Here is a 24,166-nt window from a genome sequence, read left to right as displayed (position 1 = left end):
AATGCATCGTAGGGTTTGTAAAAGAGAGAAACGTATTTTTGATCTCTTTAGTGTCACAGGTCTGTGTGTTTTTAATTTGGGATAATGTGTTTTATTAAATTTGTTTTGTTTCAGATTTTGTGTTATTGTATAAAAGTAGTAGTGTATTTAATATTCCAAATAGATGTGCCAACATAACATGCCATGTATGAGAATTCTGTCAAATAGGATTCAAAATTCCACATAAGCTAGTCGGATTTTTACTCTTGACCTGCCGTGGCCCGTGGGAAGTATCCAACAATTTGAATGTTTATGATATATGGTACCAATTTAAAATATCATGAAAAAAATCAGAATTTGTGCAAAGTTTATGATTTTAGGGACCAATTTTCCTTTTTCTTTTCCATTTTCCTTTTATTTTTAGGGTTCACATACTTGTCAAGAGTTGACCAATAATATTGAAATTTGAGTAGTAATACCTTCGTCCCACAATAAACATAAGCACATATCCAACTTCGAGATCCAAACAAGAAGAGCATGCATATATTCACCGTTTGCACAACTCATTTCCAAAACATGGTACGTGTGGTTCGAAAGCATAACATCTTACTTTAATTAAACGAAATTACTAGCACGTGCAAGCGTTTAAAGAACATTCAAAATATTATCTAGCTCAACAGTCATATCTTATCTGATAACCTCGGTCTTCTTACACAGTGACTTTGTTGTCAAGTAATGGTCATTCGTAACTTGATACTCCCTCCGTCCCCGATTAAGAGTCACACTTGCATTTCTGCACTCATTTTGTAAAAATAATAATAAATAGTTAAAGTCGATAAATAGTAAAATAAGATAGAGAATAAGGTAGAGAAGAGTCTTCTTTACATTATTCCCTCTCTTACTTTACCATTTTTCCACTTTAACTATTTATTACTCCCTCCGTTCCATAGTAACATGGGCGTTTTTCCATTTCCGTCCGTTCCATAGTAATAGAGTCATTTCCCTTTTTAGTAAAAGTCAACACATTTTTCCACACCTACTTTACTCTCTCTTACTTTTTTCTATCTTCATCTCTCTACCTTTTTCATTTTTCATTTTATTCTCTCTTTACTTAACTCATCTAACACAATTTTTCTTAATCTCCGTGCCGAAAAGTTTTGCCTCCACTACTATGGAACGGAGGGAGTATCATTTTTACAAAATGAGTGCAAAAATGCAAGTGTGACTCTTGATCAGGGACAGAGGGAGTATTAAAAGTTAGGTAGTCATAAACATGTTACATTTTATTATAATGATAGAGAGGTTGTAAGAAATAAAATATTACCTCCGTCTCATATTAAGAGTCACTTTTTGCCATAAAAGTCTGTCCCAATTTAAGAGTCACTTTTAGAAATTTTCATATTTGGTCATACAATTTTACCCCATTCTTCATCAAAATTACATAAAAATGTCATTATCTATATTAAAATAAATCAAAACAAAAATCAAAAGTCAAAAGGGATCCACTTTCAACCAACTTTACCATCTCACTTCATTTATTACACACTCCACCATCTCACTTCATTTATTACACACTTCAACTCTTTCTTAAAATCCGAGCTATAACAATAAGTGACTCCAAATGTGAGACGGAGGGAGTACTACTTTCCAGTTGACAGATATTGTTCTTGCACTGAGAACGTGACCATTGATCATGTTTTCCTTATCGCGCGAGGGGGCTCATGTACATGCATGGGAAAATCTAGGACAACATGTGAAGGATGTAAAATCCATAATCTCGTTCCATGGTTGATGGTTATCTTCTTTCACCTATGATAATTATTCAAAAAATTATAAATGTTTTGAAGTCTATATTATAGGACTGATCTGGGGACTTGGATAAGCCTTGTTCCATGAATATTCAGATGAGAGTTTGTGAGTTTTATATCTGTTGTTTGGCCTCAAATCAGCAGGATAGAACTAAGCATTATAAGAGAAGTAGAGATCTTCTTAGCCATACTGAGGCATCACCAACTGAAACTTCTCTGATATTACACGAGGCTGGAAACACCAGCCTGATAGATCATTTCTCTTGTTCCACAGTACAAGTCACATATTCTAGCCACTGTTTTTGTACCAAAAAAATTTCAGACATCTTTGAAACAGGTAGCTACGTGCACCAGACATAACTCCAAGAAAGGTCAGAAAACATTGGAGGAAGCTTGTAGAAATTGCTGAAGGTCCCTATGGTACGTACGTGTTTAGAAGAACTGTGTAATTTAGGCATCTCACTACTGAAATTACCAGAAAGCTTTAGTCAAGCCATCTTTCGCTCGATATTGGCAGGATCCCAAAGACTATTAGCTACTGGCCATATATACCCCGACACACTGTGCAACAAAGATGATGAAAGAATGGGGTTGCCGGAGGAGTGAATTTTATTTTTTACTTGTTCAACAATCTAAGCTTTATATCATACTATGAACTATTACATTCAGCGCAATATAAACTAGTAAGACAACACCTGGAAACGGCTACTGAGAATACCAAAGGATTATGCTAGAACTAAATCAAGTGTAAAAAAAATAGCAATAATAAGCCTTGAATGTGAACAAATGAGGAAAAAATTGGGCGTAAAATATCAAATTGCTTGTTTTAAAAAAAAGGGTTACAGTCTAAAAAATTGACTAAAAGGAAACAGAATACAGCACCAGATGTTGGCTTAGCAAATAGGAGCTGACATTGAATAGTTTATCGACTCTGCCTAATTTAACCTATGCCTTTGAATCCAACCTCCCCTAAACAATTTCCCAGAGCCTGCTTCTCTCATTGCATTCAAGCAGCCTTCGATTTGGTGATCTTTCTCTTGGGTTGCTTCCTTGTAATCGAGTTCTTCATTCCGAGGAAGAACAGCAATGCACCAACAAGCGCCGCACACTGATAGGAAATTCATGAAAACTGTTATGCGAGCTCAACTTTACATGCAACCACAGGAAATACCAATGTTGAGATTTTCTTTTTCCATACCTGAAGGAACTCACATAAGACTCTGAAAAACTCTGGCTTTCCAGCTTCGTAGTTGTAAAAGTCATACATCAAAGGAGTTGTCAATATCAAGTAATACATCTGTTGCAAGGAGCAGACAAGATTAGCTTTTGTGTTGTTTTGCTTTTAAAGATCGAATGAGTGGCAAATATCGGAGAGCAAAGACAGGATAGGGTTTCTCACCAGAAGATAAGCACCAAAACTGCTGCCAAGAACAAATAGAAGTCCTCCAAATCCATTTAGGAAGATGGATGCAGCAACGAAAGTCCTGGCCTGTATGTTTGATTATCAGACATCATATGGCATTAGAACACCCAATGATTCAGAGTGTTCAAGGAAAATAGAGTAACACAAATTAATTGGAGATTTACATCAATGTGGAAATTGTTTTTCCCAATTATTCCATCAATATGCTTCTTGACAAGAGCCAATTTGGGAGCCCACTGTTCTGCTGCAGGTCCACCATTGTCTCCAAATTCATTGAACCTGAAAAGGGGCAAGCAAATACGTCAAGAAAATGAATACAACTCCGAAAAGAGAAATAAAAATAGAAAGAAGACCAAGAACTGTGGGCCAAACAACTGGGGATGGTCCAGCATCTCCGCGGACGAGTTTAATTTTAACGTCAACCAAATAACTACGAGACACATGCATAAAACAAGGCAATAAATTATTTAATATGCTCATAAAGACAGTTACAGAAAATGACTTAAGAGATCTACTCAACAAATATGACATTAGGCCTCTCAAGTTAAAACCACTCATGCTGATGGGGTGCTAGACAAACATCTCTAACGTAGGAAACATATCAAGCAATTAAACCAGTTTTAGATGCTAAACAACATTATAAAACGTTATGAAAGCACTAGGCACTAGGCAGTTGAGGATACAACACACAAGCCCCAGCTTATGTACAAATTAGGTCATTTACCACCCCCAACCATACATGAAGACCCATAAACAGTGTGAACTCAAAAATCACAACTCACAAGTACGTTTCACGTGATATATGAGTATTGTGACACATGTCATTTAAACCCCCTAACCAACCACTTCTGTGTGTGCGCAGAATAGCAGCTTAGTATCATCCCAATTTAGACGTATCATCAAATTTCAGAGATCAGCAGTGTTTAATGAGTAACATTATTAATTCTTATTTACCAGTATCATTTGCATATTTGTCTTCCAATCTCAACATTTTAAACAACAAAATCCAGGACACAACAGATAAAGTAATTTTCTAATTAACCTTTACAGAAAATTATATCACACACAAATCTTTGCCTAGAATCATTCTACTTGTCTTTTCTCAAGGCAGTTAAAAAGGAATCAATGTTCTCAACATGAATGAAAGGAAGTCAAAATTGACCGGGGCACAAACAACCAAACAAGAACTGGAAGCAATAACTGCCCCAACGTCTATCCGTTTCAGTAGGTTGGAATTTACCCTCCACTCCCTTATGCTCCTACCAACGAGACCCTATCCAAATGAAGCTACTATCAATGCTAAATCTCCTCCAAATATGCGGGAAAATCAGTTTTAAGTTGAATCCATATTAATGAGTATCAAAGTTGAAAATGTATATGATTGTCTTAGACCATGAAACAATAATTCGAAATGAAAACAATTCCTAAGAGTCAAATCTCCAGGAACACAACGATTATTCAAGAGCCGAAAGTGAAAATTTAATAAAATCCACAGAGAAAAAAAACGCAGAGAAGGCTGGATAATTCAAAATTTAAAAACATGTGGATTAGAATATTAAATGAACCATTTCAGTGCAACAATAATACTTTAATTCATAGATCAAAACACCAAATGCATGAACCAAACAACAAAAATCCAATAAAACAACAAATTCAACCTTTTAAAGTTCACACGAAAACAGAAAATTCAGATTCACAGCCAAATAAGGGGCATCCAGATCTAAGAAAATTTCTGGAGCAGCAATCCTGGGAATATGCATCAACAATTTTTGGCAAGCAAAAGCAAATAGAAAAACAGATCTGAGCAAAAAGCAAAGGCAACGAACATATAATAGGAGTGGTTAAGGATTTGATTACATTTGCCATGCAGAGAGGATGAAAATGGAAGCGAAGAGCAGACGTCCAAGGAAAGAAAAGAAACCCATTTCTCCGGCCCTTCGCCTTTGACTGTGTGTTGTGCGTGTTTCTTCTCGCTATTGGAAGAAGTTGTGTGTAAATGGGGAGAAGGAATGACCGATATTCAAGTTGGGTAATTTGTTGGGGAGTTATTTAATTCACTTGGGTTTTGCTTTATAGATAATTTGATTTAATGATGTTTATAAGTTGCGGCAAATTTTGTAGCACTCAAATTTTTTATTAAGATTCACTTTTATTAGGGTAGCTTCATTTAATTGACGTCTCTATTTAATCGTGTCAATTAAGTTACTATGAGTATCAGAATGTTTCTCACTTTTAAATTAGCAATATATCTAACTATTTGATACATTAATTTAATATTTTTCTTACATTTTTAACAATATTAATAATAATTATAAGGTTTATAACTTTTTCCATTGTTTATACGTATTGTAAGATGGAGTGAGTATATTTTTAGTTTATTCAGTTCATGAGTTATATGTGTGGGCATCTAGAAGTAATTATCATTGAAGCGGGAATGATTAATTTTCTTATTAGGCGGCCGTGCTAATGCGATTATTTGCATTATATTTTATTTTACGTTTTTTTTCCAACAATTTGACTGCTTGGAGTGATAGTGCAAGTCATTACTTAATTTAGAGGGTCACTATTAATTTCCATGTATTATTAACTATTTCATTTTATTCTAACTATTTGATACATTAATTTAATATTTTTCTTACATTTTTAACAATATTAATAATAATTATAAGGTTTATAACTTTTTCCATTGTTTATACGTATTGTAAGATGGAGTGAGTATATTTTTAGTTTATTCAGTTCATGAGTTATATGTGTGGGCATCTAGAAGTAATTATCATTGAAGCGGGAATGATTAATTTTCTTATTAGGCGGCCGTGCTAATGCGATTATTTGCATTATATTTTATTTTACGTTTTTTTTCCAACAATTTGACTGCTTGGAGTGATAGTGCAAGTCATTACTTAATTTAGAGGGTCACTATTAATTTCTCGTGACTAAAATTTAGGTTGGAGGAATTAATGTTATTGAGATCGCACTATGTATTAGATGAATGATCACGGTATGTGTATATTCTTAAAAATAGATTAGACGAATAACATAGCAGGACTGTAGAAGGAGTAGTATAATATTGGGTTGGTTAATACTCCCTCCGTCCCAGAGAAGTTGGCACACTTTCCTTTTTAGTTTGTCCCACAAAAGATGTCACATTTCCCTTTTTGAAAAAAGTTCTCTCTCACATGAATATAAAAATTATATTTTCTCTCTCCATTTAACATACAAAACAAAATCTCCTAAAATCTCGTGCCATTTTCAAAGTATGTTAACTTCTCTGGGACGGAGGGAGTACTTAATACTACTCAATACTCCATTACTACAGTGAGCCTTTTGGGCTTATTGTTGAATTTGAGCCCAGTTCTGTCGTTCACCGATACAGTGACCAATTAGACCAATTGCATACATGGAGTAATTAAGTATATACCTCATGCAATCCATTTAACTATAACTTTCCCCACCCACTCATAGCACACTCCAATATTCCGATTAGTGGAAAAAGTGAGTGGAGTACATTTTATATACTTTGCGTAATCAACTTGTAAGTGACCACCCCAAAATTTACGATTATTTGCTCCTTGGTTCCACAAAACAACCAACATGCAGACACCTCATTTAAAAACATAACTCATTTTTTAAGATGTTTCTTCGGATACAACAGATAAAAATATTTTTTGGAATAATGTTTACTTCTATAAAATTTAAACTTTTGGAGAATTAGTAATAAGCTATATGGGCGATCTTTCAAGCTAGGTAGCCTTAAAATTAAATACTACTCCCTGTTCTTTAGCAAGGTCACGTTAAGGTCGTCGGCCAACATTAATTAATTCATTAATTGTTGAATTAACAATCATTCAATTTGAAACAACGGTAAGAACGTGTATCTTGATTGCACTGCAATCACTATTCCATACCTATGATGTATATGTATATCTACATAGTAAACTAAGAACAAATCAAGATCTATGATCTGTCTCATTACATCTAGTTAGCGTGCAATTACATGGGTTTGTTCATATTCTATATACTCAAATGTTTTTATAATTATAATCTATGAATTAATCCGTGAGTCGAATTGCAAAATAGTACTAGTATGATTTTTTGAAAATATACTTCGTACTTGTATATCTAACACTATAATAAAGAATATTACTCCCTCCGTCCCACATAATTTTACACGGTTTGACTTGGCACGGGTTTTAAGAAATGTAATAAAAAGTGGGTTGAAAAAGTTGGTGGGATGTGAATCCTACTTTTAAAGTATTGGTTTTATAATAAAATGTGAGTAGGAAATATGGGACGGACTAAAATGGAATACTGGATAAAATTATGTGGGATGGAGGGAGTACTATTATACAAATTCAATAATATTTAAAACCCTTTCAGTGTCGCATTATAAACCATTTTGTACCTATAACATCAATAGCCAAGCAAAAACCTAAATATATAGACGGTCCAAGCAAGCACTGAGCATTTTCTCCAATTGGAATTGACCAAATGGATATTAGCCACTTTGACGTTCAAATTATTGATTTTATTTGTTATATGCACTTTGAAAATATGATAATCAAATGTTTTATTCGTTTATTTTTCTCCCCTTTGTATTTTCAGAGTTGGAGCTTGAAACAAGAAGTTCATGTCTAAGTCAAAAAAATAAACTAAATATTGTTAAATTGGAATTAGGCGATCATGCATCAACGAATAAAAAAAAGGTTCATTTTTCAAAATTGGGCAAATTTCAGTCTTTATTTTTGTGGAACTTTTAATTTTCAAAGGTATAAAAAAAGGTAGTCCATTTGCTCCCACGTTTGAATCTCTGTTTTTGAATTGCTCTGAAACCAGACTCCAATTTCGGAGGGGGGACGGAGAGAGGTATCTCCACTTCTGCAATGGCGCTCATATCTTTCTTCGGTAGACTGCTTTTCGTCTCTTTCTTCGCTCTCTCCGCCTATCAAGAGTAAGACCTGTTTCTCACTCAGATCTGCTCTTCTTCATTATGCTCCCGATTTGTGTATCTTATTCTGCTCTTGTTTGTCACAATTGTTGATTTTCTACTCTGTAATTTGAATAGTATTGTGTGTTGCTTATGTTTGGAGTATAAAGACTTGATTTTTTCTTGTTTCTTGCTTACTGGTGCACTGTTAACTTGCAGATTGGACTTGTTTGAGCTCCATTCATGTTAAAATGAAACTAATATTTGGGTTTCAATTTGAGTTAAATCATGAGAGAATATTGTTTACTCTAGTGTGAGGATGCTTAATAGGAGTGGTTAGTCAATTCAGGTTCCTGTCTTATTTTATTGGTCTTTCTATTTTTCATATTTTTTTGATAGATCCACTGTTTTTCATTATCAATGGAAGATTGGATATATAGATCAGTGATAGCAGGTCTACCCTATGTTTAGTTCACATTATTTACTTTAACATGACCCTTTTTCTAACAAAATTTAGTACTCCCTACATATGCCATTGGTTCTTCAATCTCACAATAACACTTAGTATTTACATAAAAAACTACCCGTGGTCCACCAAACAAAATGTCTAACACATAGTAAAATAATAGTACTACTCTGGACCATGAACTGGGCTCAATCCTGAAACTGGTTGTTAGTGGTTTAGGATCTCATGGAATGTTTCAGCCACAGGATCATTAAATGGATGTAATAGTTTGCTGAAAACTTGTGTAGCTGCTGCTTATAAAATGTCACTTTATGCTTATTGATACATTTTTATTTCTCTGTCCTAACAACAGGAGAGATTTCTGCTACTATCCAACATATTGTTGAAGAATGTGTGGCACTTTAGTTAGGAAATTTTAGAATCTTAATCAACAATTTTGAGATCAGGATTGGAACTTGTATAATCAAATTATTTTCTGTGTTAACAAAGAAAATGAACTAGTGTATTCAATACATTAATTCATTTCAACATTTACCTCTATTGGCTCAAATTGCTTTTTAGCTTGGATGTCGACACCTGAAGGATTAGAACTGAAGTTTGTGATGTGATATGACTGTTGTCTTTGAATTGTAGGTCTTGAATCTATCATCAAGTTTAAATATTTTGCATCTCTGTTTTGAATGTTTTGTGTGAATGTTAGTAACTGTGGCGATCATGTAATCTTTGAGATATTTCCATTGTCATAAAACAGTGTTTGTCCTAATGCACAAGGCATGGTTATTACGTACGTGTTCATCAAGTTCTTCTGAGTCAATTAACGACAAGTCAACTTCTCTTTATATGAGATGATTGGAGTTTTAATAAGCAATTTAGCTGTGGAACTGGTGCCATGATATACATACACACTTCATTCAGTATGCTGAGTGTATTACAAAAAGGGCTGAATATTTGGACATCCGAGCCCTCTTTCGGTCTAGCCATTCAGTTGTGCTAGATTAGTAGCTATACATATGTGAAGTACTTTTCTTATGCGTCCTACGCTTTCAGGTTCAACGAATTTGGAGTTGATGGTGGGCCGGCTGCAAAGAGTTTGAAGCTGAAATACGACGTTTTTTCCAAGCATGTCACAACCCAAACTGGAATCCAATTCCCTCATGTAGATGTAAGGAGCTTCTATCTACTTAATTAAATGTAGCAAAGCCTTATTGTTCATGCCGCATTTGACTTGGACAACTATGACTGCAGATGAAACATTTGATATTGGGTGCTATCATCATGAAATCTCTCGGAGGCCTCCTATTCGTCTTTGACAGCACTTTTGGAGCTGCGATCCTGGTACGTGTATTCATCATCCACTCTATGTGTATTTTCTGGTCTTGTGGGCTTTATCCCTGTTTCTAATGGGTTCCAATTCTTGTAATAGCTACTGCATCAAGCAATCTCAACTCCCATCCTGTTCGATTTCTACAACTACGAAGCTGACAAGAAAGAGTTTAATCAGCTCTTTGTCAAGTTCACACAGGTATGCTTTGAATCTGAAAACCATTCTCCTCACAAGTTTTAAGTGAATTTGATTTATTTCTGGATGTTACATGCACATATGTTTTCTCTAGGGTTTGGCATTGCTTGGAGCTCTTCTCTTCTACATTGGCATGCAGAACTCATTGCAAAGGAGATCTCCAAAGAAGAAGGCCACTAAAGCAAAAACCAACTAGCTAGGATTAACCCGTACTCAGCTTTACTTGGTTTGTCGCAGCCTTCTTTTTTTTGTAAGATTATCATGGCTACAGCTGTGCAGTATTTTTATCACATCTTTATTATCCAGCTAAGGCACTTCAACAGTGTTATGTTTCAGTTAATCTACGAAAATGTTATTTTACGGTTAAATCTACGAAATAATCTAAATATCTAATCCGTCAAAAACATTGCTAAAAGTATCTCATTTTTATTTTATCTACCAAACAACAGTATAAAACACAATACTGCAAATTAATCATGTGGTTGTACTTCTTGGACTGATCCTAATTAATCATCAAAACTACAATATTTGTAAGAGTGGCTATTAGCCTTGCAAATAATAGAGGGGAGTGGAGTGGACCTATTTTACCCATTTTTTCATTTAACCTTGTACTGTCCATAAATAGAACTATTTTTTTTTTTATGGATGAATGGAATATATAATAATAATAATAATAAAATTCGAATTTTCAGATTTTTTTTTTATTTTGGAAAAATCAATCCAAACCGAATCAAAAATCTAAATTTTACATAAAAAAAAAAGATAAAATGATCCTAAAATTCAAAAATTCGAATCCAATTAATTAATATATCGAATTTTGGTCGCCACTAGTAACCTAAAAATTAATATACTAGTACTTGATGTGATGAATTTAGATAACAATGAATGAGAAAGCACCACGTGAGCCGTGGTTCTCTTTCGGCGCATAAAAGAGACAAAATCAGTTTCTATAGTTTTCTTGACATACGTAGCAATCGCATCACTATTAAGCTTGTAACTTGTGGACTTGAAAATTAACTCTACACATTATCAGAAACCCTTTTTTTCTTTCAAATTTTCACGTCTTCAAAATATTCAACAAATATTGAAATATATGTGGCTGTTGTGATAAGTCTGGAAATTTCCATTATCACAAAAATAAATCTTGTGTGAGATATATATCAAGGTGCAGGTAGCTTAGCTACACCATCGAATATATTATAATGAGGAAGATGATACAATATGTGATTTCATGCATGCTCTTACTGTTTTGGAGAATCGCGCGCAAGATATTTCTTCTTGTGTCGAAGCCAGTGAGGAGGGTTTGGGGCCGCGTAGTGCTCAAGTTTATGCGAAGTGAAATGGATGGCACCGACATCAACTTCGTCATGCCTGATAGATTGTACCAGTTTTATAAAAAATATTGAGTGCAAAAAAGCTTAGAGGAGGAGAACAATGGTTTTGCATGCCTCCCACTTGTATGTTTATCTCTATTATTTCATGCTTGGCTTGGTAAATTATGTTATACTACTTACTATATAGTTTCCATGTGCAGAGCATAAATTAGGCTTTGTATGACTATCTTATCGTGTGAAATTAAACGCTAATTTATCATATTTTACATGGGCGATTTATCTAATTATATATTCTAAGATTTAATTTTGATGCTTATCTTTATAAACATTAAAGCTCGATTCAGAAACAAGGCAAAGATAAAAATCCAAAAATGAAGTCAAGTTCGAAGTTCGACTTATCGACTATATAGATAAGACGGAAAGCTGTGATTAATTATTCTTTTGAAGTTTACCCACCGTTATCTAAATTACTAAATTAAGAGTAGATCATGTAAGTATTGTTGTGTAAATGGCAACATGTTGAGATGGCCGAGTTGGTCTAAGGCGCCAGATTAAGGTTCTGGTCCGAAAGGGCGTGGGTTCAAATCCCACTCTCAACATTAATTTTAATTTACATTTTTAATCAAAATATTGCTATTTTCCCCATTTTTAGTTACGTTTAATCATGTTGATTAGTTTATGGTCTGAACCCTGACCTTTTAGACATAATTGTTAGTCACAATAGAATATGACGATAGTTTTCTTATGTCAAGATAGATTTTAAGATAAAAATTGCGATAAAAGTGAAACTAAGGGTTTAATGATAGTATTACTTAATTAGAAAATTAAGAATCAAATAAAAAGAAATTAAAAGTTAGATAGCTTAAATTAATTTATTGATTATATGTGAAATGTCGTATTTGCCCTTATAAATATGATGTTCTACACTCGTCCGACTTGTTAAACTATGAGATGATGGAGATTACAACGTGGATCTTTTTCACCTCTTTTCTTTCACTCCTACTTCCTGTGTGAAAGAATGGATAGAAACTTTCCACAAGTTCTCGTTTTAATCTAAATATCGTGTGTATATTTATCAGTTAGCGACGGGGTGGCACCGACCTTGCGCAAATTGAGCTTAGCACACGACCTAGACTGTTGGTGCATGCTGATTTCATGGGCCCTATGACTTGCATACATATGGCATGATCCATGCATCATGCATATTGCACACTTTTAACTTTTAAATTTATAATTTGTACTCGATTCGAGTACTGTGCAAACTTTAAATCTATCTCGATTTATGTCATGTGAAAGAAATATGATAAATTTGAGTCCAAATCTATCCTACCATTTTTTGATATACAAATCATCCAAATATAAAAACATGTAAACCGAGACGGGTACAACACAACAGCAGCAGCTGCAGACAAACTGTTCTTAATTAAACATATTTTTTTTGGACGGAGTATAATTTAATTATTTTTAGTATCACCGACAACAATATTTTAAAAAGAAGTGTGAATACTAAATTTATTTGATCCATAAACGGGCTGTGATTTAACATATGGCAATAAGCGCGCCAAAATCGCCCGCTTGAGCTCCCAACATTCTCCAAATCTCATGATCACCAAACTGTCCAAACCCATTTACCAAAATTCTCCAAATATCGCTATGAATTCAATCGAAATTCTTGATTTCTTATGGTGAATCTTAGTAATGCGCCACTAAATTTACCCCTGTTTCTAGGGATTTCATGATTATCTTTAGAGGAAGAGTGCATTTGCATCATCTATGAAGACAATTGGGACGAGAAATCGATTTGTTCGGTGGATAGGGCTTGATTTGTTTCAGATGGAATGGCAGATCCTGCTGGCTTCGACATTGATCAGGTCGAAACCCACTCTATTAACCTCTTCTAAATCCAGATTGTGTTTGTCTTGGGATTTCCCCTCTCGTAGTTACCTATTAGTGAGTTGATAAATTTATTCACGTATTGTGCATTTGCTTCTCCCTAATCCTGAGAATATATAGTTGATGTGATTCTCCCTAAGCTGTGTTAGAGACTTCATATTTGCAGAAATTTTAATTAAAACTCCTAGATGCTTGGACAATGTGGAATTTGAATATTCAATCGAAAAATTATACATTTTTTGTAATTCATATATTATGAAAATTGTGAGAATAGAATAATTTCTACAAGTCATTATAGTAGCTCAAATTCAGAAGATACAGATAGAATATAGCTGATGAAATGATAAACTGTTAGTCAACGAAGTGATATTACTAGATACAAAGTGATAACCGTCCAATTAAATAGTGATTATTTTGGATGCTTATCCCCTCATGTCATTCTATGTATTCCTTGAAGGCACTCATTCTGTTGAAGAAGGGAACACAGTTAATCAAGTATAGCAGAAAAGGGAAGCCTAAATTTTGTGCATTCAGACTTTCTCCAGTAAGCAATTACTATCATTTTTCATTGTTTTACTTATTGAGATAGTTTTCTAGCTTTACTATTCTAAAATCACAAACTAGTTTCACTTGATTATCTATCTATTTATTATATTTTTTAAAATGAAGTTTTTGTATACGAAGATCCTGTAAGATAATCTCATGTATATGTATATAAGTTTCAAATGGAAGAATAAAAATATACTGACTTATTAAGTTGATGGAGAAAGCAATTCTAGAAAGACATGAAAATATATCTTTCCCTGCGACTTTGAGTTTTCCTTTCCTTGTTCCAGCCAATTCGCTTTGGTTTATTTATACTTAATTAGTTCTCAAAAAGTATGAGTAACAAGATAGGGGTTTTATTGTTTCCAGGATGAAGCAACATTAATCTGGTACTCGCATGGATCAGAAAGGCAGCTAACATTATCTTCTGTTTCACGGATTATTCAAGGACAGAGAACTGTGAGTTACCGAATTACCAGGATCAGGGAGTATATATCTTGCTAATGAGTTATGATTATACTACCTCAACAAAATAATTTATCACATGGAGAAACTGATTAACTCAGAATGCTGTTTTTGTTGTCATGTATCTCTGTATAGCCTGTTTTCAAAAGATATTTGCGTCCAGAGAAGGAGTACTTGTCATTTTCATTGATACATCATAACGGAGAGAGATCTCTTGATCTGGTCAGAATTCTTTTTTTTTTTTTTTTCAATAATTGAAGCAAACATTTCAATGAGAAAACACACTAGTTCTGTCTCGTCCTTTACAGATCTGCAAGGACAAAGTTGAGGCTGAAATCTGGATTGCTGGTCTGAAATCTTTAATATCAACTGGCCAATCACGCAGTAGGCGTACAAAAAGCGATTTTAATGATGTAATTTTGTTATAGCTATTATTCGTAGAGTTATACCGTTGTTTCCATCTTTTTTAGAGAGCATTATTATGTCCACTTTTCTATATGGTCTTCCATGAATTTAACAAGGATGCTACACTAATACTCACTCCGTCCCAGAAGAATATACACTCTTTCGTTTTTAGTCCGTCCCACAAGAATATGCACTTTCTAATTTTTGAAACTCTCTCTATATTGAGGTGGGACCATTCTCCACTAACAATACTTTAATTACTTTTTCTTTCCACCTCTCTTACTTTACCAATTGTGCATTAAAACACATGCCCAACCAAAAGTGCATATTCTTGTGGGACGGAGGTTGTATCTTTTTTAAATAAATCTTCAAATTCTGATCCACATAAATTTGATTAAACATTAACTACAGTCCTGTTGTTCATGTTCTGATTCACATATGTGTTTTCAGTTACATGGTGGGGGTGATATCTCTCAAGATAATCGCACATTCGGAGTACTAGACGGTACACCGCGCAGAGTGTCTACTGATTCTCGTGATAGTAGCGTCAGTTCTTCAAGCTCACATGTTGGGTCTGAATGTAACAGTATGCAAAGGACAAGTTGTGCAGATGGTTTCCGGATTAGTGTCTCGAGTAATCCTAGTAGCTCAAGTCAAAGTTCTGGGCCAGATGACATAGAATCACTTGGTGATGTTTTTCTTTGGGGAGAGATCTGGTCTGATGGAGGGGAAAAAGATGTAATTGGGAAACCTATTCCAATAAAGGTTGATGTACTGACTCCGAAACCATTGGAAACAAATATAGTACTTGATGTGCAACAGATTGCTTGTGGTGATCGGCATATTGCTCTTGTTACAAGACAAGGTGAGGTTTTCACTTGGGGCGAAGAATCCGGGGGTAGGCTGGGTCACGGCATCGAAAAGGACTTTAGTTGTCCTCGGCTAATAGAATTTTTGGCTGTTACCAATATTGATTACATTGCTTGTGGAGAGTTTCATACAGGTGCTGTCTCTTCATCTGGTGATTTATACACATGGGGTGATGGTGCCCACAATGCAGGGCTTCTTGGTCATGGAAATGATGTTAGCCACTGGATTCCCAAAAGAGTTTCTGGACTTTTAGAAGGCCTTCAAGTTTTGTTAGTTGCATGTGGTACCTGGCATTCAGCAGTGGTCACTTCTTCAGGAAAATTGTTTACATTTGGTGATGGAATGTTTGGAGCTTTGGGTCATGGTGATCGTGAAAATGTTCCGTTCCCAAAAGAGGTCAACTCGTTGAATGGACTTAAAACTGTTGCTGTCTCCTGTGGCGCATGGCATACTGCTGCAATAATAGAAGTTAGTAATCAGTCAGGAGCAAATGTTTCGTCTAGGAAGTTATTCACCTGGGGCGATGGGGATAAATATCGATTGGGTCATGGAAACAAGGACGCCTATCTTTTCCCAACTTGTGTCTCCACCCTTATTGATTATAACATGATGCAGCTGGCATGTGGCCATAACATGACCATTGCCCTCACAACATCAGGTCATGTCTTCAGTATGGGAAATAATGCATATGGTCAGCTAGGAAATCCGCAATCCGATGGAAAGGCTCCTTGTTTGGTACAAGACAGATTGGTGGGGGAGTTTGTTGAACAGATCGCATGTGGGGCGGATCATGTTGTAGTCCTCACTTTAAGAGGCGACGTATTTGCTTGGGGGAGAGGAGCCAATGGCAGACTAGGACACGGTGACACTGAAGATCGTAATGTTCCCACATTGGTGGAAGCACTTAAAGACAAACATGTCAAAAATCTCTCATGTGGATCAAATTACACGACGAGTATATGCATCCACAAGTGGGTATCTGGAGTAGATCAGTCAGTATGCACATCTTGCAGGCAGGCTTTTGGTTTTACTAAAAAACGGCATAACTGTTATAACTGTGGAATGGTGCATTGCCATAACTGCAGTACGAAGAAGGCAATAAAAGCAGCTCTTGCTCCTACACCTGGGAAACCTCACCGAGTATGTGACTCTTGCTACATGAAACTTAAAAAGGCAGCGGAAATGGGCATTTCATCAATTGTCTATCGCAAAACATCTACTACTAGTTCTCGAATAGACCGAGAGACAAAAACCTCACGAGTTCTGATCCCCCCGTCTATGGAGCCAGTTAAATACCTCGAGATCAAGTCAGGAGGTGGTGGACTGAAGAATGATACCTATTCTATTGTTCGTGAATCGCAAGTTCCATCTCTTGTGCAGCTGAGGGACGTTGCTTTCCCAAGTTCACTCAGTGCACTCCAATATGCTCTAAGGCCTGTTACTCTACCATCATCTTCACAGCCTCAGCCACAATATCAGTCTTCTTCCCCGTATTCGAGAAGACCAAGTCCACCACACTCTTCTACTCCGGTATACTCGAGGGGTGTTCTTGATTCTTTAAAAAAGTCAAATGATATATTAACACAAGAGATTTCCAAATCGCAGAACCAAGTATGGATTCATCATCCTTATTATGTTGATTGTCATACATTGGTTTGTGAGTTCCTATAGTATTGTTGCTTCCAACTTATCCTCAGGTTAAGAATTTAAGACAAAGGAGCGAAATTCAAGAAACAGAAATTCAGCAGTTAAAGAAATCTGCAGACGATGCAACTCTATTGGCTGCAGATAGATCTTTCAAATGTATCAGAGCAACGCAAGCAGCCAAGACAATTACGGCTCAGGTATTTTTTTCCTTTTTTTTATAACGTTTTAATCTATTTAGTTCTATTCTTGTAAACTTTGATTGTGCATATAATATTCTTATTCTTTTGAAAATTCAACAATTACTCAAATTTCAAGTTATATAAATATAAGTCGAACTAGAGACTACAAACTGAAAAAGAAAAATAGAAGTCCATGCTATGAACTACTCCATAATTAATCCCTTTGATATCCATGATGAGGTTTCAAATTTTTGATATACAATAAGCATGATTTCGTACATAAATTTGTCAAATTTGACCATCAAATTAATTTTAATACTGATACATGTGAAAAAAATTCTCTTTGTTTTGCAGATGAGGGAGATTAGAAATGAGTTGCCTCCAGAGATATCTGAGAATGAATCTTACAAAAACTTGCACTCTGAAATTGAGTATCTTCTGGAAACAGTTCGTATGCAAGTATCTGATGACAACTCTACATTTCCAGCATATCAAAATTACCTTGGGAATACAGCGGTTCAGGACATGTCACAGACCAATGGATTAGCTGTTTCTTATGCAAAAGCTACACATCAGTCCAGCTCAGGGACCCCGGAAGTCGCTCAAATGGAGGGACAGAAGGAAGTTATCGAACAATTTGAACCAGGTGTCTATGTAACAGTCATCCAACTTGCAAATGGGACCAAGATCTTCAAAGGGGTTAGATTCAGGTATGTCAGTATTAGACTCTTCCATATTAAAAAAAATTGGCATGCTCTAACTATCACCATGCCCCATATGTGAGTCTGTTACATCCAAGAAAAGTTGGAAATTCCTTCATTTGGATCTAAGCTTAGACCTTTCTAATGAATCCAACTTTCACCTATCTTCCACTCTGCTGATTTCTCAGCAGGATTGATTTTTTAAATTTATATTTTCACTTGCAATCCTTGAGTAATCTCATGGACCCTAATATACTTGTATTTTTCATATGTAAAGTTGGATATGGATTTTATGAAGCTTGAAGGAATTGTAACAAATTTCCTGTTTGTATAATGCACATAGAATATACGTAATACAAAATGATGGAAGCTGAGACAATAAGCCCTTCAGTTTTCATTCTTATCTCGTACCACTCAGTGCAGTGCCGGCACATTAGTTACAGCACCAGCACCATTGCTCTTTCTTTTGCTACACAAGTACAGTTGAATCAGAGTGAAATATATATCGACCCTGCTTGTTGCCTCAAAATAAAATATACAAGAGGAATTTACAAACTGTAATTATTATCCATGCTAGCTGAATAGGAAAAGGAAATGCAAAACATCATTGAGCAATAAAGTTCTTGATGGATTCATTTGCCTCCTGGAAAAAAGTCTACATGCTAAGTCCCATTAGCACATTAAAGTTGTGAGAATTAGTCAATCTGCATACATTAGTTATGGCCTTTATCCAAAATTTTTGTCAATATGTATACATGCATGCGGCTGCTGATCATTGGATTCATTGTTAAATTTCTGGTATAAACATGCAAAAGAAGAAAAATTCTGAGAAGAGTGAAGTAGTTGTGCTGACATGTTTGATTATCTGTATAGCAAGCGAAGATTTGCAGAGCAGCAGGCAGAAGGATGGTGGAAAGAAAACAAGGATAGGCTACTTAAGAAATACAGTACTAAACCAAGAAGGCCATCAGCAGAGGCACTTCCAACTCCAGCCGATCAAGATAACCCGGCAATGTAGGAAACAAGCTAGGCTCTGACGCTTTCACAGTATATATAGTACTCCCTCCATCTCATTATTTATAATTGATTTTTTTTTAACATGGATATTTAGAAAAGTTCAAAAGTGGTGTGATTATTATTTAAAGGGCAATTTGCCGGAAACCATGTATTTTTGTCATATTTAGTATATGTTCCGCAACTTTGAAAATTGGTCGTAAAAATATATTTTAACAATTTCCCCAATTTTTCCATGACAAAAAAAATCTAGTTTTCTATTTGTATTATGTTGTGATGCACACGTGTTTCAAATTAATGATGATTATTTGCTAATTGTGTTAAGAAAAATAATATAAAATTTACGAATATTGTTGTCCTCATTGAATATTTTGGGTGCCACATTATATTTAATTTCAATTAGTCCAACTGGGAAAATTGATAAAAAAAAAAAAATCATGGTTTTTATTACTGCTTTTCAAAGTTGCGAACGACGTATCAGAATTTGACTAAAATTCACAGCAATTTGCCGCAATTTAAAGTTGTGCAAGTAATAAAAATGTCTTAAAAAGGTAATGTGTCATGTTATATTGTATTGCTTTTTTTTAATGTTATACTGTATTGCTTAAAAACGAATATGTCTCTTGAATAATGAGACGGTTAGAGTTTATACATATACCAATCCAATAAATCTATATATAGATTTATATGTTTCTCCTTTAGATTGGATTGGGTGAGTTGCAAACTAGTCATGTATAGTTTCTAACTACCTACCTCAAGCATTCTGTTTATCTGCCAACATTTAGTTTTCACTTATTTAGAATGGTTAAAAGTGATTTTAATTGTATACCATTTCACACAAAGTTTTATCCATAACAAATAATCTTCCGAAACCAAAAATAATCGATGGAATTTTTTATTTACTCTGCATTTATGATGGCTACACAAAATGCTGGTAATCGAAACATAAATACATAATCATATCTTATATTGATGTAGAAAGACAATTTCGGAGTCAAAGTAAATCCAAAATTATATCTAAATTGAAACTGAAAAACAAATGAATGATCCAATAATATATCTAAGCATTAAATTTGGATTAGTTTAATCCATCATTATAAAAAAAATAAAGTCCAATAGCATCACCATGTAAATAAAAACCACTATTCTATAAAAACCACATCGTCTCCTGTCAACAATTAATTTTGATTTTAAGATAAAACGTCACAAATATAAGGAGTATATAATAATTGACGCACAGAACATTAGTGGAAGAAATATTGGAAACAATTGAGCAATTACTCGACGCCATGTACCAATAGCATGTAAATAACATCCTTCTGCATAACCACGTGAACTATAGCATCTTTCGGAACCACATTGATGGCAATATATTGTGTGACATCTACATGGCACATGAAAAACAAATGCAATTAGTATATACTCCCTCCGTCCCACATTTGTAGTAACATTTAGTCATGGCACGGGTTTTAAGAAATTGGTGGAGTGTGTAATTAATGAAGTGAGAGGTGAAGTGTGTGATAAATGAAATGAGATGGTGGAGTGAGATGATGAAGTGTGTAATAAATGAAGTGAGATGATGGAGTGTGTAATAAATGAAGTGAATTAGTTGAAAGTGAGTCCCTCTTTGACATTTTGGTTTTTTATTTTTGTTTTGATTTATTTTAATATAGATAATGGCATTTGGGTGTAATTTTAGTGAATAATGGGGTAAAATTTTATGTGCAAATATGGTAAATTCTAAATGTTACTCCAAATGTGGGACGGACTTTTATGGCAAAATGTTACTACAAATCTGGGACGGAGGGAGTAATATACTAAGAAATTATATGGTTTAGCATTGGTCCAGTATAATTATATATGCATGAGGTTCTTTTCACATTTTAAACTTTTATAAGATCTTGAAACACGGTGCCAATTAATAAGGGATGATGGAAGTAGATAGTTATAAATACCTGCACTCAACAAAGCGACAGCCACCAACGCGCTCTATCGACTGGCCACATCTAGGGCATCTTGTCCACTTCAATTTTTTAACCAAAAGATCGAACCGAGCGTCGTTTACATCCCTTTCTTGAGATCTCTCACCGCACTTAAACCCAGCGTGCCATGGAACCCTACACTTGTAGCAGATGAGCCTCTTGCATCGAGGGCACGCACATTTCGTGGTCTCCTCGTTGCACTCGTTAAGGATCAGCTCAGAGCAGTTCTGATAAGGGCAGGAGCAGCTTGCGTAAGCTGAAACATATGATCTGCAGAGAGCATCGGACCACTTCACGAAGAGTGCTGATGGGATTATCGGCCGGCATTCCAGAGGAGTTAGGGATTTTCCACAATCCAGCTTTGGGCACTTTATGCTACTTATGTTCTCATCAATCTTTGATTTGATGTATCTGCCTATGCACTAATCAATCACAAATTAAGTTTAATAGATATGAAATTAATAATTAGATGAATTAATAGTTCAACTCAAACTCATCAAAAAACCTTATATAGTTTTATGATGTTTTATTGATTATTCAAAATAAACAAGAAACTAACTCCCATTAGTTTTAGGATCATTGGTTGCTAATATGAATTTCTGAATCTCCTTAAATATCAATAACTTCAATCGTGTTTTGAATGGGAAAAGCAATAATGACATTTTGAATAGTTGTACACGATGTCGTTTCATGTCCATATTTTGCCAAATTTAGGATTGTGTGTTCAATGCCCATGTTTGCCCAAATTTCTTCTTCTTCTTCTTCAATTAGATTAGGTTAAGGCCAATTAAATCAAAGCACATTAAATTCTTTGACTACAATTAGTGATATTATAGCTATCAATAACCATATAACTATCTATCCAGAATGATATACCCTAATGTTAAACACTTAAAACTGTATAAAATTATATTCTCTGTGAAAAAGAAACGTAATATAACAATGAACCCAACCCTAATTAATTATCTAATTTTAATGAAGGGTTTTATATATAGATTGAAAGCATAGAAAAAATAATAATGAGAGACTAAAGAATACAACGTACCATAAAACAGATATTGTGCACAGAACTGGTGGAGTGGCCAAATTTTTTGCTCAACTTTGCTGGTTCTGTACAGATTTCACATGTGAAATATCGCCCTCTCATGAGTCTCATCATGCTTGTATTGTCTTTCTCAACTTTCAAACTATTTTTAAAAGTTAAAGATACGACTATGTATCTTTCTATATATATATTAGGAATAGGGACAAATTGCGTGTAAAGTCATGAACTTTCAAAATAGTTTGATTCTTCCGGTGAACTTTAAATGTTGTATAATAATAAAATTTAAGAAGGTAAGAATTAACAGTTTAGATTAAAAATTTACGGTGGGCCAGCTGTCTCACCCATTGAGATGCCTACAAATCAGCGCAGGAATAGTCACTGGGTCCGCAGGTGGATACCCTGGGTTAGGCCTGTCAAATCGGGTATCCGCGGATACCCGATCCGAAATTTTCGGGTATCCGATCCCGAAATTCCTAAAATTCAATACCCGATACCCGATCCGAATTTGATTTCGGGTATCCGGATACCCGACTCGGGTATCCAGTCCCGATTGTGATTTTGATTTTTGATTTTTTTAAAAAAATTAACTATAATCACTGAACATATTTATTAATCAAATAATTAATAATTCTCGTAACTGACTTAATTGAATATGTAACAATTGATTCATTACTCAAATGGCTGGATTGGTATTTAATTTGATAGTTGCAAATTTTGTGCTGCAATACTATCTGAATCTTAATTATTACTGTAATATATACAAATGTCGAGGCTCTTCCTTTGATTGAGTCCGGTGATTCCATTGAATGAGAATGTTACACGGGTATTAACCAGAGAAAGATTTAGATTTTTAAAAAAATGGCCACATGAGACTTAGAATCGAAGGGAGGCCTCGAATGCGTTTTACCTTTCAAATAAATAATTAATTAAATACGTATAGAGGAATTATTATCCATATGACATAATTTACTTTAAAAAACATGAAATAAATTAAACGTAGTATTAATAACAAAAAATCTAGGAAAAACAGAAATAATCGATGGAATTCTAATTTCAAATTCCTCCGACTCTATTTACGCTCTAAATATAAAATAATTGAGACACAGAACAAACAAAACAATAATGGAATCATTATGCAACAAAATATAGCTACTCTGTGATATGGACGCACGTGTGTACAGTGTTCTGAACCACAGTCATGGCAATATAGTGTACGACATCTGCATGGCAGGGAAATTAAATTAATTATAGAAAATATAAGAAATTAAAATGTACAGTTCTAAAATTTGAATTTAAGACGGAATTAAATTGATTAAAGCAATAATTAAATTGGTTATCAATAGTACTCCTATATATAGCAAATTAGACAAAAAAAAAAAAAAGTAGTATATAAGAGTAGTATAGTACTATAAAAGATAGAATACCTGCATATAACAACGCGACATCCGCCACCAAGGCGTTCTATTGACTGGCCACAACTCGGGCATCTTGTCCACTTCATCTTCTCAACCAGACGACCGAATTCAACGTCGTTTTCATCCATTACTTGGGAGGTCTCGCTGCACCTAAACCCGGCGTGCCATGGAACTCTACACGAGTAGCATATGAGCCTCTTGCATCCGGGGCACACACATTGTGTGGTCGCCTCGTTGCACTCATTGAGGATCAACTCAGAGCAGTCCCAATAAGGGCAATAGCAGCTTGTGACGCCTGAAACGGCTGATCTGCACAGACTATCACACCACTTTACGAAGAGCGAAGATGGGATTACCGGCCGGCATTCCATAGGAATCAGTTCTTTTCCGCAGTATAAATCTGGGCAGTGGATGCTACTTAAACTCATAAATTAACCATTCATTACTTCATGGAGTATTTAAACAATGAAACCCTAATTATGTAATTTTAGTTTACGGTTCTATAAATTTGTAGCAAACAAAAATAATTAAGTAATAATGAGGGACTAATA

At 34.8% G+C, this 24,166-nt stretch overlaps 4 protein-coding genes and 1 non-coding gene across 7 annotated transcripts; 3 read left to right on the top strand and 2 right to left on the bottom strand.

The window, feature by feature from the left end:
* Nucleotides 1–2,574: 2,574 nt before the first annotated feature.
* On the bottom strand, nt 2,575–5,249 carry LOC125192954. The gene is made up of 5 exons (XM_048090638.1): nt 5,068–5,249; nt 3,375–3,489; nt 3,187–3,276; nt 2,986–3,084; nt 2,575–2,895 (listed from the first exon to the last, which is right to left on the bottom strand). The coding sequence occupies exons 1-5, from the start codon at nt 5,133–5,135 to the stop codon at nt 2,794–2,796; spliced, it is 474 nt and encodes a 157-aa protein (XP_047946595.1). The 5' UTR covers nt 5,136–5,249; the 3' UTR covers nt 2,575–2,793.
* A 2,731-nt stretch (nt 5,250–7,980) lies between these two features.
* LOC125196562 lies at nt 7,981–10,479 on the top strand. Its single transcript, XM_048095124.1, has 5 exons — nt 7,981–8,158; nt 9,648–9,762; nt 9,846–9,935; nt 10,024–10,122; nt 10,214–10,479. The coding sequence occupies exons 1-5, from the start codon at nt 8,091–8,093 to the stop codon at nt 10,313–10,315; spliced, it is 474 nt and encodes a 157-aa protein (XP_047951081.1). The 5' UTR covers nt 7,981–8,090; the 3' UTR covers nt 10,316–10,479.
* Nucleotides 10,480–11,971: 1,492 nt separating this feature from the next.
* On the top strand, nt 11,972–12,052 carry TRNAL-AAG. The gene has a single exon. It is a non-coding gene; the product is annotated as a tRNA-Leu (tRNA).
* A 954-nt stretch (nt 12,053–13,006) lies between these two features.
* Nucleotides 13,007–19,368, top strand: LOC125197045 (PH, RCC1 and FYVE domains-containing protein 1-like). 3 transcript variants are annotated; one of them, XM_048095738.1, is made up of 9 exons: nt 13,007–13,324; nt 13,804–13,890; nt 14,262–14,351; nt 14,493–14,579; nt 14,666–14,770; nt 15,213–17,243; nt 17,330–17,476; nt 17,813–18,168; nt 19,033–19,368. In XM_048095738.1, exons 1-9 carry the CDS (start codon nt 13,292–13,294, stop codon nt 19,175–19,177), a joined length of 3,081 nt encoding a protein of 1,026 aa, XP_047951695.1. In that variant the 5' UTR covers nt 13,007–13,291; the 3' UTR covers nt 19,178–19,368. The 3 variants fall into 3 exon arrangements, with proteins under 3 accessions (XP_047951695.1, XP_047951697.1, XP_047951698.1); XM_048095741.1 differs by lacking the exon at nt 13,007–13,324 and having other exon boundaries at nt 13,839–13,890; nt 14,262–14,579; nt 15,213–15,267; nt 15,350–17,243; XM_048095740.1 differs by lacking the exons at nt 14,493–14,579; nt 14,666–14,770.
* A 559-nt stretch (nt 19,369–19,927) lies between these two features.
* LOC125195286 (E3 ubiquitin-protein ligase RSL1-like) lies at nt 19,928–22,261 on the bottom strand. The gene is made up of 4 exons (XM_048093459.1): nt 22,201–22,261; nt 21,129–21,577; nt 20,469–20,557; nt 19,928–19,944 (listed from the first exon to the last, which is right to left on the bottom strand). The coding sequence occupies exons 1-4, from the start codon at nt 22,201–22,203 to the stop codon at nt 19,928–19,930; spliced, it is 558 nt and encodes a 185-aa protein (XP_047949416.1). The 5' UTR covers nt 22,204–22,261.
* Nucleotides 22,262–24,166: the final 1,905 nt, after the last annotated feature.

Source organism: Salvia hispanica, chromosome 6 (genome assembly GCF_023119035.1).
Source record: "Salvia hispanica cultivar TCC Black 2014 chromosome 6, UniMelb_Shisp_WGS_1.0, whole genome shotgun sequence".
Classification (NCBI taxonomy): Eukaryota; Viridiplantae; Streptophyta; class Magnoliopsida; order Lamiales; family Lamiaceae; genus Salvia; species Salvia hispanica.
This window is presented reverse-complemented; position numbering and strand designations above follow the sequence as displayed.